This window comes from Candoia aspera, chromosome 11, assembly GCF_035149785.1.
Source record: "Candoia aspera isolate rCanAsp1 chromosome 11, rCanAsp1.hap2, whole genome shotgun sequence".
Lineage (NCBI taxonomy): Eukaryota > Metazoa > Chordata > Lepidosauria > Squamata > Boidae > Candoia > Candoia aspera.
Window position 1 is genome coordinate 6,623,524 of NC_086163.1, and position 13,533 is coordinate 6,637,056.

The window sequence follows — 13,533 nt, forward strand, 5'->3', positions numbered from 1 at the left end:
GCTTTACAACAGCATTGCTCAGCAATGGAAACTCCAGCCCCAACTGCCATCACAACCCGGGGACTACCTGCAATCAGGGAAAGCATGCCGAGCATAGCTTCTAGAATGGGCCCCGTCGCCTTAAAAATAGCTCTTTCCTAGAGGTCACGTGACCAGGAATGAAGAGAAAGGGGTATTCAGTAGTCATCCACACCCTAGTCACCTCCCATGTGGACTACTGCAATGCGCTGTCCATGGGGCTGCCCTTGAAGAGTATCCGGAAGCTTCAGTTGGTTCAAAATGCAGCGGCCCACAGAGTTTTGCACAAGCCTAGATCTGCGCATGTGTCACCTCTTTTGCAGGAGCTGCACTGCTTGCCAATTTGCTTCCGGGTCCAATTCAAGGTGCTGGTCATCATCTTTAAAGCCCTACGTGGCTTGGGGCTTGCTTATTTGAAGGGCTGCCTTTTCCCAGTCACATCTGCCCGGCCCACCAGAGCAGAAACAGGGTACGTTACAGGCCCTTTCTATGAGGAAAGCTCATCTAGCAGGACCATGAAAAAGGGCCTTCTCCATGGTGGCTCCCTCCCTGTGGAACATCATTCGCACAGAGATTAGGTTGACCCCCCCACCTTTTCCAAAAGGCCCTAAAGGGGACCCTAGACTGATATGGAGCCGATCAAGTGGTTCATTTGTGTTGCAGCTACTGCGAGGTTGAAGGGTTTTTATATTGTGGATTTTAATTTTGTAAGCTGTCCGGAGTCACTGAGTTGGGAGGCCATATAAATTTGTTTAATAAATAAATGAATAAATAAATGAGGGAGTCAGCAACCTTCTGAGCTACTGTGAGCCTCCTACTCCAACAGATGCAATGTCAGGTTTTTCTTCATCCACTGCCCCCGCCCACCAAATCCAGCCTGTTCATATGAAATCCACTCTAGGTTGTGTTCTCCCACCAAACCAAGTTGGTCCTGTTCCATTTTTGGATAATTGTTCTATTAATGGACAGAGTCCCAAGCCCTGTTACATATTTTCCTTCCAACATTCAGTTGGCTGGAGAAATAAAATATAAATAAATAAGTTCCCTAGTTAACTAAAACATTTAGGTTAAATAAAAATAAAATGATTTAAAAAAAACAAAGAAAGGATTGTTTTCAGTGCTTACTTAAGCTTGGGACAAAACTCCAGACCTTGAAGTCTTCTATTCCAAGCTTGGAGCATTAAGAACAGCTGTTTTGCACTCAGAACATATTTGCACACTTCAGCCCCCACTCCGGGCACTCAACTAGCAAATGTTTTCTACCTGAAAGTTCTAGAGACAAGAAACTAATGTTTTCCTGATAAAGTCAGTGTAAGACTTATGTAGAATATCACAGAAGCCAGGTGTTTTTTTTAAAAAATCTCCCTACTCATAAGATTGCTTAGTTACTGAATATATAAAAGCATACTCCAGGACCCTTGAATTACTCAGCAAGCCCAAATTTACCGCCCCAAAGAAGCGGGCAGGAGACAGCCGAGCCAACCCCAGACATCTCACGCCCGGCATATTTCTAGACGTGCCCTCAGAGCGCCCCCAAACCCGCAAGGGCCGCGGCGGTCGCCGGCAGAGCGCCTTTCCCACGACCCGACTCACCGCACGCAGGTTTTGCCTCGAGCCAAGGAGATCCACTTTTTACCATGCACACGCGCAGGTTTACCCCGGGGTGGGCTCTGCCAGCGAGGGTCTCCCGTCAAGCCAGCCCGGTTAGGCATATGCACGTGAGTTCTCCCGACACGCATTCGCGATCAAACGACCCGCAAACCCCCCCGCTGACCCACAGGCGTGCAGAAACGGAACGATCCGGGCTTGGGAGAGCAGGGAAGGCGTGGGGGGTCTCCTGCCCCCGTCTAAGCGCTCCGGGGACCGGGGCTACCGCTGCCCGAGGGCGAACAGGGGCCCTGCCAGAAGGGTCCCACCAGCCTGGGACGCCCCCGCCTCCTTACCCAGCACGATGGGGGGCCCCGGGGCGCGGCTCCTGCCCCGCGGGGGCCCCGGAGCCACGGCGGGCGGCCGGGAGCAGAGCAGGAGCAGCGCGAGGAGGGCCAGCGGGGCGGCCGGGAAGAACCGCGAGCCGGGCGGCGGCGGCAGCAGCCCCATCTCCTCAACACACGCCCCGCCGGCGACCGCAGCAGCAACGGGAGAACGACAGCACTCCCCCCACGCCACCTTCCGAAGCCGAAATGAGGCGGAGCGTGTCTGAAGAAGGCGGGCCGCCCCTAAAAGGGGAGCCTCCAGCCAATCCGCTGCTCCCCGGCTTCCCCGCAGCCAATGAGAAGGAAAGGAGGCGTTCCGGACCAGCCCCGCTCCGCTCCGCCCCGCCTCGCGCGCCTCCTCCTGCTCCTGGAAGCCATCCAAGATTGGCGAGTTGCGAGTGGATGCATCGATGAAAAGCCCCGATAAGGGAGGAGGGCAAATCTGGGTCTCTTTGCCTTCTGCGTTACCGCCGAGGCTCAATCGATCACCTATCGAATCGATGCAGTTTAGGCTGGGACGTCGGCGGGGGGGCGGGGCAGGATACCTGGTCTTTTTTTTTTTCCGGGTGTCCTTAATTTGTTTAGTGCATTTCTTAGTCGTCGTTAGTTTCAGTGTTTTTCAACCCTGGCCACTTTAAGATGTGTGGACTTCAACTCCCAGAATTCCCCAGCCAGCATTCTGGGAGTTGAAGTCCACACATCTTAAAGTAGCCAAGGTTGAAAAACACTGGTTTAACTGAATATTTATGCAGGCCTTGTTCTCGTGCTATCACATGCTGGCTTGTTAAGCTGTGGTGTCCTGATTCGGTGCGTTTTTTTTCTCTAAAGTCATAAGAATTCAAAGATCCTCAGGATGGTGACCCTGCTTGCAAGTGAATGGGTGAGTATCCCTCTGATGCTTTTTTCCAGAGTAAAAGCACCGCTAACCTGTTGCATCAAAAATAAGGGGGAAAAAAGTTCCGTGGCACTTTTAAACCCCTGCTTCTGTTATTTAATATAATCATCTTCCATGAAATCATTGTCGGAAATGACCTTAGAGGCCATCTAGTCCAACCCCTGCTTGAGGCAGGCTCCACTAGAGCTTTGTTGCCAGAAAGAGAGAGAAATAAGCTGTCCAAAAGTAAACCTCTGCACTGTGTGACTTGCTTTAAAGTTGGCCAAGCCCTTTTCGGGTTTACAGAACAGATAAAGAAGAATTAGCTATGGATCTTCCCCCAATTGTTTGAAAATGATAAGCAGCTCAGAACCACAGTACCAATAATTAAAACCATTCAAAAATGGGGAGCAGATTTTCAAGATCTCCAGATTCCTTCATCAGATTGGTCTGCAAATAACAATTGGATTATTTCTTTTTTGTGGGGTGGAGGGAGGGAGAGTTAAGTACTACTTGCTTGCCTCAATTTTCTGTGGTTCCATGTCTTCTGGTCTAATCCAACCTTCTCTGGACTAGTAATTAATTGAAAGCAACAGGATACAGTACACATTTTTGTAATACAGGTAGTCCTCCCTTAACGACCACAATTGGGACCAGAATGTCAGTTGCTAAGTGAAGTGGTCATTAAGTGACTCCAACCCGATTTTACAACCTTTCTTGCAGCAATCATTAAGTAAATCACCACAGTTGTTAAGCGAATCACGCAGTTCCCCATTGATTTTGCTTGCCAGAAGCCAGCTGGGAAGGTCGAAAATGGCGATCATGTGACCACAGGACACTGCAATGGTCATAAATGTGAATCAGTTGCCAAGTGCCCAAATCGTGATCGCGTGACTGCAGGACACTGCAACGGTCCTAAGTGAGAGCACTGGTTGTAAGTCGTTTTTTCGGCACCTTCGTGAGTCTGAACTGTCACTAAACAAATGGTCATTAATTAAATAAATAAACTCTATACATGCTGGGCTGCTTCCATGCAAATTGTGTTTCAAAATGTGGTTCATGTAACCTTCAAATCTTTATCAGCATCAAAGATCAGAAGTGACTGTGTAACTTGGTTTTTTCTCTTTCTCCTCCCCCTGCCCATTTTTCAGTGAACAGCTCTGATCTTGAAAATTGGCTCACTTGTTAGGCATTTTCAGTTTGTCTCTGAATTTTGGAGTTGTTGCTCAAGGACTAATAATGTATATTATTAGCATACATTTTGCATGCAACTCATTTATATTGCATGCAACTCATTCTTCCCCCATGACTGCCATTAAGCAGCTAAAGGAGGACTTCCTGATAAATCCATCAAATGGTTCATTCACGCCTCTGACTTGAGGAACAGTTATAAATATATGGTTGGGCCGAGAGCTAAACTATGCCACAGAAACCACATAACACAACTTTATTTAAATTAACAAATCATTTGTCACTTGCTTAATGTGTTGAAAGACACAGATTTTAACAGCAAGCTTAAATTGGCCCTCTGCAACTGTTGAAGCTTTTTCTCCAGCCTAGCATATCCTCAAGATATATTGAACTACAAACAGTCATCATCCCCAGCGTGTAGAATCAAGGTAGCCAAAGTCCATTGGCCAGGCTGATAAAGGATGATAGGAGTTGTAATCCACCATATCTGAAGGACTTGCAAAAGTAGATTTCTTAACCTGATACCTGGTGTACTACTCCTAAATTTATGAGTACATTCAGTTGCCTTCTCAGGCACTGAGTAAATGTGCTTTAGAAATATTTGAAATCATCTTTGTCTCTTGCATAATTTTCCTTCATTTGAACAAATTTGCACCAAAGATGTTCGGGCTGTTTTTCGCGTCCAACAACACTGTGCAACCGGATGGCTCCAGGTGATTTACATATGCTGAATAATGCTGAGTCTGTTACCACATGGAGAACATCTACAGTATGGTCCTTTCTTTCAGATAGTTGGATTTAGGCCCTTCTCCCTTTACAAGGCATAGTGGTCTCTACCCATCCTTGAATCTACATTACTTTAAAAGTACAGCTGAGGAAAATGTAGGCCTGACCCAAGGCCTTTTCATTCTGCTGAGCTGAACTGCTACCCGCTCCATCTTAAGTCAGGAGAAAATTATTCTGGCATGAACTTTGCTTTCCCCATTGTTGAACTTTAACCTGCTTCTCTGGCCTCTGTTTCCAGTTGTGCCAGTCACTCAACTTTCTTCCAAGATAATGGGGGATAAAGCCTAACAGAACATATATATCTTGAGGCTGGCATAACTGGGTTGCAGAAATACAAATAGCCGCTAAATGGTAGCAAAGAGATCAGACATTGCTAACTATTTGCTGCTCTAGTTGCCATCTGGGTTTTGCAGCCCAGATATCTTAGCCTTACCCTTGGATGGGGTTGGAATAAGAAGGAAAACACCCTTTTAAAAAAGGAAGAGCTAAGCACAACTTAAGGATGACTCAGAGATGGGAAACATGTTTGTATCCTGGTTTGGTGCAGGTCAAAAAGGGCTTATGATTGTATTTGCACATTACGGTACCCAAATCCATAATTAATTTGCTTGAATTTAGCCACGGTGGTTATAAACCATGATTTATGGTTTAGCTTTACCTCCACCTATCCTTGCTTGGCTTAACAAAATATGCTTAAAACATGTTGTGTGCAAAGTGTCCAACAATCAAGTAAAAGAATTACAGCCAGACTTTTCTATTAAAAATTTATCAGAGGTGGGCGGAAGCTAAGAAGTGCTGACCTTTATGTACGCAGTCAAAACGTACAAATGCATTTTGCAGAAATGCAGAGGGATATTTACATCCAGCCAGACGTTAGTACTTAGTCAACCTTAGTTGGTCTGGAAAAGCTAAGCAGGATCAACATTTTGACATGAAACTTCCAAGAAATCCAGGAATCTAGCCTAGCCTAAGGTTCTGCTTAATTATCTTATATTTAATATTAAAGACCTGAAACTTCTGATTTCCCATTAATAGATGAGAGATCATCTCATAAGCTCTTGTAATAGTCTCACCTTCTAGTGTAGGCATCAGGAAATTTCCATCTGAGAAAGCAAGGCAGTTTTTAAAAATTGATATTCTGGCGCCAGGAATAATTAGGGCAGTTAGGAGGAGCCCTTCTCTTGTTCTCAATCCACTTCTGAACTGCAGTTTTAATTCAAATGGGAACTCAGGGTTTCTTGCTCAAGAATACAGCAACCAATGTCTTTGCTAATCTTTCTTCTCCAAACAGATTGCTTTTTGAGAGCTCCCTAAGATAATGTAAGGTAATTTGATAAAATCTCTGAAAGCTATTGGTCTCCTCCAAACTAGATTATAAAATAATTCCAGGAAGACTGCATTGTTTGGACAGCCTGGGCTTTGAAGGAAGGGTTTTATGGTGCAATTGGATTGCATCAAGCCCATGTCCTTCTATGCTAATTCTTGACTTGACGGCAGAATGGCTTGGCAACCTCAGGTTTACTGTCTGAACCTTGGAGGGTCATCTCACCTCCTTGGCAGGCCTGAGAGTTACCAAGTCTTTCCACTTCTTTTCTGTACTACTCAGCAGTGGATCTTTCTCTCCCGCCCCATATATGGTGCTCTTCCCCTCCCATCAAGGAAGGTGTGTTTATTAGGCCTCGGCAAGAGAGCTTGTCTTTGCAGCAACATGGTGCAATCCTCATCAAGGTGAAGGTGCGCCCCAATTCTCCTAGACAAGGCCTTTCCCTTTACAGTTCCTTGAGATCTTGTTGAGCAGGTCCACTATTTGCCCAAAGGGCTTCTTATATTTGCTGTGTTTGCTTCCTTGTGTATTCCTTAAACATTTTTAAACTGCTGGATAGCTGAAGTATCTTGTAAAGGAATGTAGAGCTAACCTTGAGGAAAGGAGAAGAAAATCATTAAAGGGGGATGGAAGGAAGGCACAAGCCATTCACTGGAAGGTGGAGGGCAAGGATCAAAGATTACCCATCCTAAGATAGAGGGAAGCATGAGAAAGAAACTCAACATATTTTGGCCCTTTGAAGTTGGCCAAATCAGGAAACAGACAGAGCAAGGATTTCAGAAATACTACTTTACAGTTATAGGGTACAATAGCAGGCTCTTGAAACCCGGCCAGAGTTTTTCCTTACTTCTTCTTATGCCAAACAGAATCAACACAGGGTTGTTTTGAGTTTCTTTCTTACACTTTCCTTTTTCCAGGACTAGGTTGAATAATTTTAGATCAGTCATTGTCTGGCTTCACACATCATGCCAAGCCTTTGTTTGCTCCTGTATTCTTGACTGATGGAATGATGGTCCTGGTTTTCTTCACCTTCTCTGATGGAACATCTGCTGCTTCTCCTCCTGCTCTTCCTTCTTCAATAAATCTCTCTCCCTCTGTCTCTCTCCCTCTTTCTGTCTCTCCACACCCCCTAAAAGCAAAACCTGGGACTGCTTAGGACAGTGTTGGCTGGCTGGAGAATTCTGGGAGTTGAAGTCCACACATCTTAAAGTTCCCAGGGTTGAGAAACCCTGGTTTAGAGGCTCAAAGCACCACAAATAAGGGCTTCACCTATTTCACTGGCAGTGCTGATGTGTAAGAAAAACTAAAACAACACAGAAACAGGCTATTTAGGCCCAGCACGTCCTCTCATTTCCAGTTTTCTCCTCAGAGCCAGATTTTGGGAACAGGGAACTGCATGATCCTTCTAGCTGCATGCTGAAGAGATTTGCCTCAGATGTGGGTGAGCCATCTCAGCAAGAAGGTGCGGACGTTTTATTTCTTTGTTCGTTCGTTTGTCAAATTTATCACCGTCCATCTCCCCCTCAAGGAGGGACTCTCCAGTATTTAGCAACGGTTCCTAGCCTGGGCGAGCAGAGGGGAGGTGGCATCACTTTGACCTGGCCTTGGACTGCAGCCACAGCAGAACCCCCCTTTCTGGTGATGTGGACATCCTGTCCCAAGAGAAAGAGAAGACTCAGCAGAAGGAGTTTGTGCTACCTCGATCAACAAAGAAATCTCCTTGAGTACACATCTTCCAGACGGTCTGGCCACATTTCCCACCAACCCTGGTGGTACTCTGGTTCGGGATCATAGGGTCACGGCCCAACAAACCTGCAGGGTCCACCTGGGGGCTCTAGCGCTGGGTACGTGGAATCCGGTAGATTTAGCAAGCGAGAAACCCAATTAGCACACCACACCGAGCTGTGATGGCTTAAGGAGGTTCATTGAATAAATGACAACTGGGCGGGCGCAACATGCGAAGTCAAAATCAGACAAAGCACACCCTATATGCATTCATACAATGTGTGAATCTGGCAGTCTCTGTCAGTCAAGACAGAGACTGGCAATGCTCTGTGCCTCTCTTCCACCCTGGCCATCAGTACAAGTTCTTGGGGTGGGGGGGTGGGGAGATAGAATAAACAATGGGAAGAGCGCAAAATGGAATGAATCTGCTCCCCATAGTTGCCTGCAGCACATGCACACACACGCACACACACACAGACACACCCACACACGGCTCTCAGGGATTTGGCATGCTAATCAAGGATTCTAAACTCTGCATGTTTTCTTTCCATAGATTAAAAACAATAAATGTTGTGGTTCAACAACATTCCCAGCAGGGGCAAATGGGATCAAGGGAGCCATATTCGTCTATTTAAAAATGAAAATAAAAGAATACAATGTCTGTTTCTTACAGCAATAAGGATTAAGGGAGAAAAATAAGAGGAAAGATACTATTTGCCACATTGCGACATTTTCACCCCACCCCATCACTGGCCTTTTAGAGATACTATCGCTACAGCAGATAAATGGGGCTGCTATCTGGCCTAACCCTGATCACGTTAGTCCGGTGACTGGGGAGCCTACAAAGTGACTTAAATGTCCATGACGCATTTTAAGCACTTAAGAAATCCTGTCGGGCCTTCGTAAAGGTTGGGTAAGGTAGAGAACAGCAGTGTTCTCTTTTTTTGCCCTCTGAACTGGACCAGCTGTTGTGATTCTGTAGCGTGTAGACTCATCCTGTCTCATCGGTGGCACTTTGTCGTTTTTGACGTGTAAAAAAGCCCATTTAACCTACCAAAGCCAGTTCTGCCAGAGGCATCAGTGGAACGAGGACAAACTGCAGCCGAACAGGAGAGATGCTTTTTTCCTCAGAATATTTCGTTCCCCGTCCCCACTGGCCTAGTTCTACTTCCCCCAGCTATGAGCTCTGCATCCGTCCTGGTGACACAGTTTGGGAGTTTCCTCTCCTGGAAGGAGAAAGACGCATTTGTTTGTTCTTAGATGGAGGAGGGATCTCTGTTGTCTTCATGGATGGTGGAGTTCTCCCTTTCCCTCCCCCCCGCCCCAAGCAACACCACTCAGAAAACTAAGCTGCTCTCCACCACATTGTCTTCACGTTTGTTTTGGTTCCAGTTCTGTTCCAGTTCCTCAGCAGGATGTAGGAACCCGTTCGTTGAGGCTGGGAGTGTAACGGACGTTGCAAGGTTTACACGATCTGAAGAGAAAGCAGGGTATCCATTTCACTTCTTGATTGATTACAGGCCATCAAGCTGGCGTCGACTCTTCGTAATCACATTAATGGACCTTCTCCAGGGTGACCTGCCCTCAACCTCGCCCCCCAGGTCTCCCAATGGGGCACCCATCACCTGCAATCAAGTCCCTCTACCTCGCTGCTGGTCGTCCTCCTCTTCTCTTTCCTTCTCCCTTTCCCAGTATTCTGGACTTCTCAAGGGAGCTGGATCTTTGCATCAGAGCGTGTCCTCCAAAATATAACGTGAGCCTGGTCCTTTGTTGCCTTAAGTGAGAACTCTGCACTGATTAGTTCTACCATCCATTTGTTTGTTTTCTTAGTTATCCATCATATTCTCCGTTTGCTCTTAGATGGCTTTAAAGGGTCTAAGATGGGTTACTGGAGGAAGAAAAAACAACCCACAGAGCATTTTGCCAAGAGGGACAGATGGGCCCTTCACAACAGTTGCAGGAAAGAGGAATACCACCTTCACACCTTGCTTAAAGGTTTCTCAGAAGCAACTGCTGTGGCTTGTTTGTGCACACGGATGTCACGTGTCCCTGGCTTGTTGCACCTCAGTGAAAAGGGAAGGAGGAAGATGCCAGAATGAATGTCTCCCACAGAGGAGTTGAGGGTTGTGCGCAACTGGGAAGTGATGCAAAGATGCGTAACCGGAAACAGCAGGATCCGCTATAGCACTTCCACACCTCCAACCATCAAGCTCACAAAGGCAACAATGTGGAATTAAAATAAAAAACAAAACAAAATGAAGCATCCTGAGAATAGACAAAAGTCTCTTTCAGGGAGGAAGAAATATTCTTCAAAAATGCCTGGCAGGTAAGCCCAGTCTACATCTTGGCAACCTTGTTTCAGCGCAGCCTCATAATGCTTCTGTCTTGTCTCACTAGTTGAGCTGGGCTTGCCTGATAATTAAAATGAAGAAGTCTAAAGCTGGGCATGGCCAGACAACCCACCCCCACAGCAATATTCCAGATCAAAAGGGAATGCTGTTTCCTGAGCAGGAATCGAAAGGGACATGTAAAGAGCTTCAGGTGACAAATACCAGCTAAGAGATTACTTGAAAAAAACAAATGTCTGTTTATAGAATTCAGATATCAGTGAAAAGACAGCTGTTACAGTGAGCATGAAAATTATTATTTACAAGGACACTGAGCATATCTTAGACCATGTGGTGTACATTTTCTGCTGCTGTCAGTGAAAATAAAAGAGAAAAAAGATTTCCACAAAGACAAAACTAGGCACAGAATGCGTTTATTTTTTGGAATGAACTTACTGACTGGCATGGCCCGCAAAACTGATCGAGAAGGGTTAAGGGCACCTTTAGGAGTTTTGCAAATGACAGCATCTACATAGTGGCCAATGACTGTAACTGGACACCAATAATGTAATTGTCTCATTTGCATGATAATGTCATCTCACAGTTGACACAAATTGCTGCAATGGCTTCTTTTGGTATTAAACAGACATTTGGGAATAACAGGAAACCTCTCCATGCAATCAGTCAATTAAAATGAGATTTCACTGTATTTAAGATGGTCAGGATCTTCCTTTCATTTGCTTTAAAACAGGATACGCCAACTGTGCTTTATTTGGGGCACCCCAGTACTGGTTCCATGCATTCCTCTGAGTGCATGCCTCAGTTCTTCTCCTTCCTTCCATCCATCCATCATGTTGTTATAAATCTGGATACATTGCATTGTTTCAACACAGTGATGTTTATACAATATTAATGAAAATGTATTGACATTCTATTATTTAGATAACTTAGAGGGTTGAAAATAGAGAAGAGGCAAAAAGTATTCTAAAAAAACATGCTAGCTGAGGAATTCTGGGAGTTGAAGTCCACGCATCTTAAACTTGCCAAGGGTGAGAAACATCGGTATAACTAAAGCTGGCTTCTTTCAGCAAGCATAGAGATGTGCCTGAATGACACACTACAGTCCCATTCTTCCTCCAACAAGAATTGTTGAAGCAGAAGTCCCATCTCTGTACGGGGAGTGTCCCATTTTCAAACTTTTGTCCCAGGCTGCCATTGCAGACTCCCCCGCCGTCTCATATATGCCTCAGTTTATCTTGTGTTACTGTTCAGTATTAAGTGCTGCACACCAGTCCATGAGCTGGCAGAAGAGATCCCAGCACAAACACAGCTGTCCTGCATACCAAGCCCTATTCTGACATAGGAACAAGGCTCATGACTTGCGCTAAATTTCTTGATTCAGTGGAGGCAAGTTAAGGCCACTGGTGTAGTGGTTGAGGCACCAGGCTAGAAACTGGGAGACCAGGAGTTCTAGTCCTACCTTAGGCACAAAGCCAACTGGGTGACCTTGGGCCAGTCACTTTCTCTCAGCCCTTGGAAGGAGGCAATGGCAACCACCTCTGAAAAACCTGGCCCAGAAAACTGCAGGGACTTCTCCAGGCAGGTGCCAAGAGTCAAAAACTGACTCAAAGGCACCCCCCCAAAAAAAAGATTGGTGGTCTCCCCAGCTTCATTTCCTGCTGGCAGGAAAAGCAACCACTGATTGCTCTCCTTGACATGTAGTGCGCTGGGCTTAGGCATTTGTCAGCCTTAGGAGTAGACCAGACAGGAAACATCATCAGATGACCTAATTCTACTTGATTGGACCTAATTCTACTTGATTGTAAAGCTACATTAACAGAACCTTGCAAGTCTGAAAGCACTTCCCTCCCCCATCCCCTTTACAGCCCCCAAACCCGGGTCTCTTCTGAGCTTCTTGCCCTGCCCGCATGTGATGGTTGCCTTATTCAAAAAAAGACACAGACTCACCAGCCAGGGCTAAGGATATCTGGTTTATTAAGAATAGAATGCAGACACAGAGAAAGACGGGAATAAGCACATGGCGTGCGAGGTAGCCAGTAAATACCCGCGGTGCGGACCTGATCCTTCTCCACCCCCCATTGTCCCAAAGCCCTGACCGCTGGTGAACCCAGAGTCTTGATGGGCGATCAGGGGGCGATTCCGGAGTCTCGATGGGCGATCAGGGGGATTAGCGCTGATTACCTCTGTCCTCTTCCTGTGTCCGGAGCAGGTGTGTCCCCCGTGGTAATGCAGAGATATCAGGGAGATAGGATGATGGCTTCCCGGGTCAGGGCAAAGGTATGGCTCCTTTGTCCTTTATCTGTATTGTCTTTCAGTGCTTATGGGATTAGCACTGATTCTTTCCTCCCCCCTCCCCTTCACTGGAAAGGCATGTTCCCCGTTGTGATGTATGTATACATCGCAACGGGGGACATGACATACTGCCTCCCCCAAAAAAACTTCAAGGCGCTGGTTTGGAAGGATATGCTGCATGGAAGCGTGTGACTAGCCATTGCGCTGAGACATCCCGGGCATGCACCCACTCAGGGTGGGGGAAATGTCTCCAGCAGACCAGGTACTGAAGGGTGCCCCATAGCCTTCGGGAATCTAGAACCTCCTTTATTTCAAAGTGCTGTTGCCCATCGATCATGATGGGAGGGGGCGGGGGGGGGTTTCGTTTTGCCACTTTGAGGAGGTAGCTGGTTTCAGTAAGGCACAATGGAACACCAGGTGTATGCGTTTCAAGTTGTGTGGCAATTCTAACTTAAAAGTTACCAGGTTGATTATTTCCACTATTGGAAAAGGGCCAATGAACTTGGGGGGCTAACTTATTTGAGGGCTGCAGAGACTTAATGAATTTAGTGGAGAGGTAGACCTTATCTCCCACTTTGAAGTCTGGCTGTGCAGCCCTGTGGTTGTCTGCATAACGCTTGTAGGTTGCTTGGGCTTCGGAGAGAGCCAGCTGAATGATTGGCCAAACGTTGGCTAGCTGAGCCGCCCAGTCATCTGGGGAACAAGGCTGTGGCAACTCCGGGATCGGAACGAAGTCTTGACCATAGACTACCCGGAAGGGGGTGTGGCCCGTGCTCTGGTGCACTGCATTGTTGTATGCCACCTCAGCAAAGGGGAGTAAGTCTACCCAGTCATCTTGCTGGTAGCTTATGAAGGAGCGCAAAAATTGCTCCAGGGTGGAGTTAAGGATTTCCGTAGAGCCGTCCGGGTGGGGGTGCCAAGCAGTGGACAATGCCTGCTTGGTGCCGATCAACTTCAAAAATGCTTTCCAGAATTGTGAAGTAAATTGTGTACCCCTATCTG

The 13,533-nt window shown here is 46.5% G+C and overlaps 1 protein-coding gene across 1 annotated transcript in view; it reads right to left on the reverse strand.

The window, feature by feature from the left end:
- The window catches only part of PLA2G15 (phospholipase A2 group XV), a 28,886-nt gene extending 20,928 nt beyond the window's left edge, over positions 1-7,958 (reverse strand). Inside the window, exons 1-2 of the mRNA XM_063313092.1 lie at positions 7,865-7,958; positions 1,962-2,480 (exon numbers count right to left, since the gene is read on the reverse strand). Of these exons, the coding sequence (XP_063169162.1) occupies positions 1,962-2,480; positions 7,865-7,958 (613 nt within the window). The remainder of the gene's footprint in view (positions 1-1,961; positions 2,481-7,864) is intronic.
- Between the last annotated feature and the right edge of the window lie 5,575 nt (positions 7,959-13,533).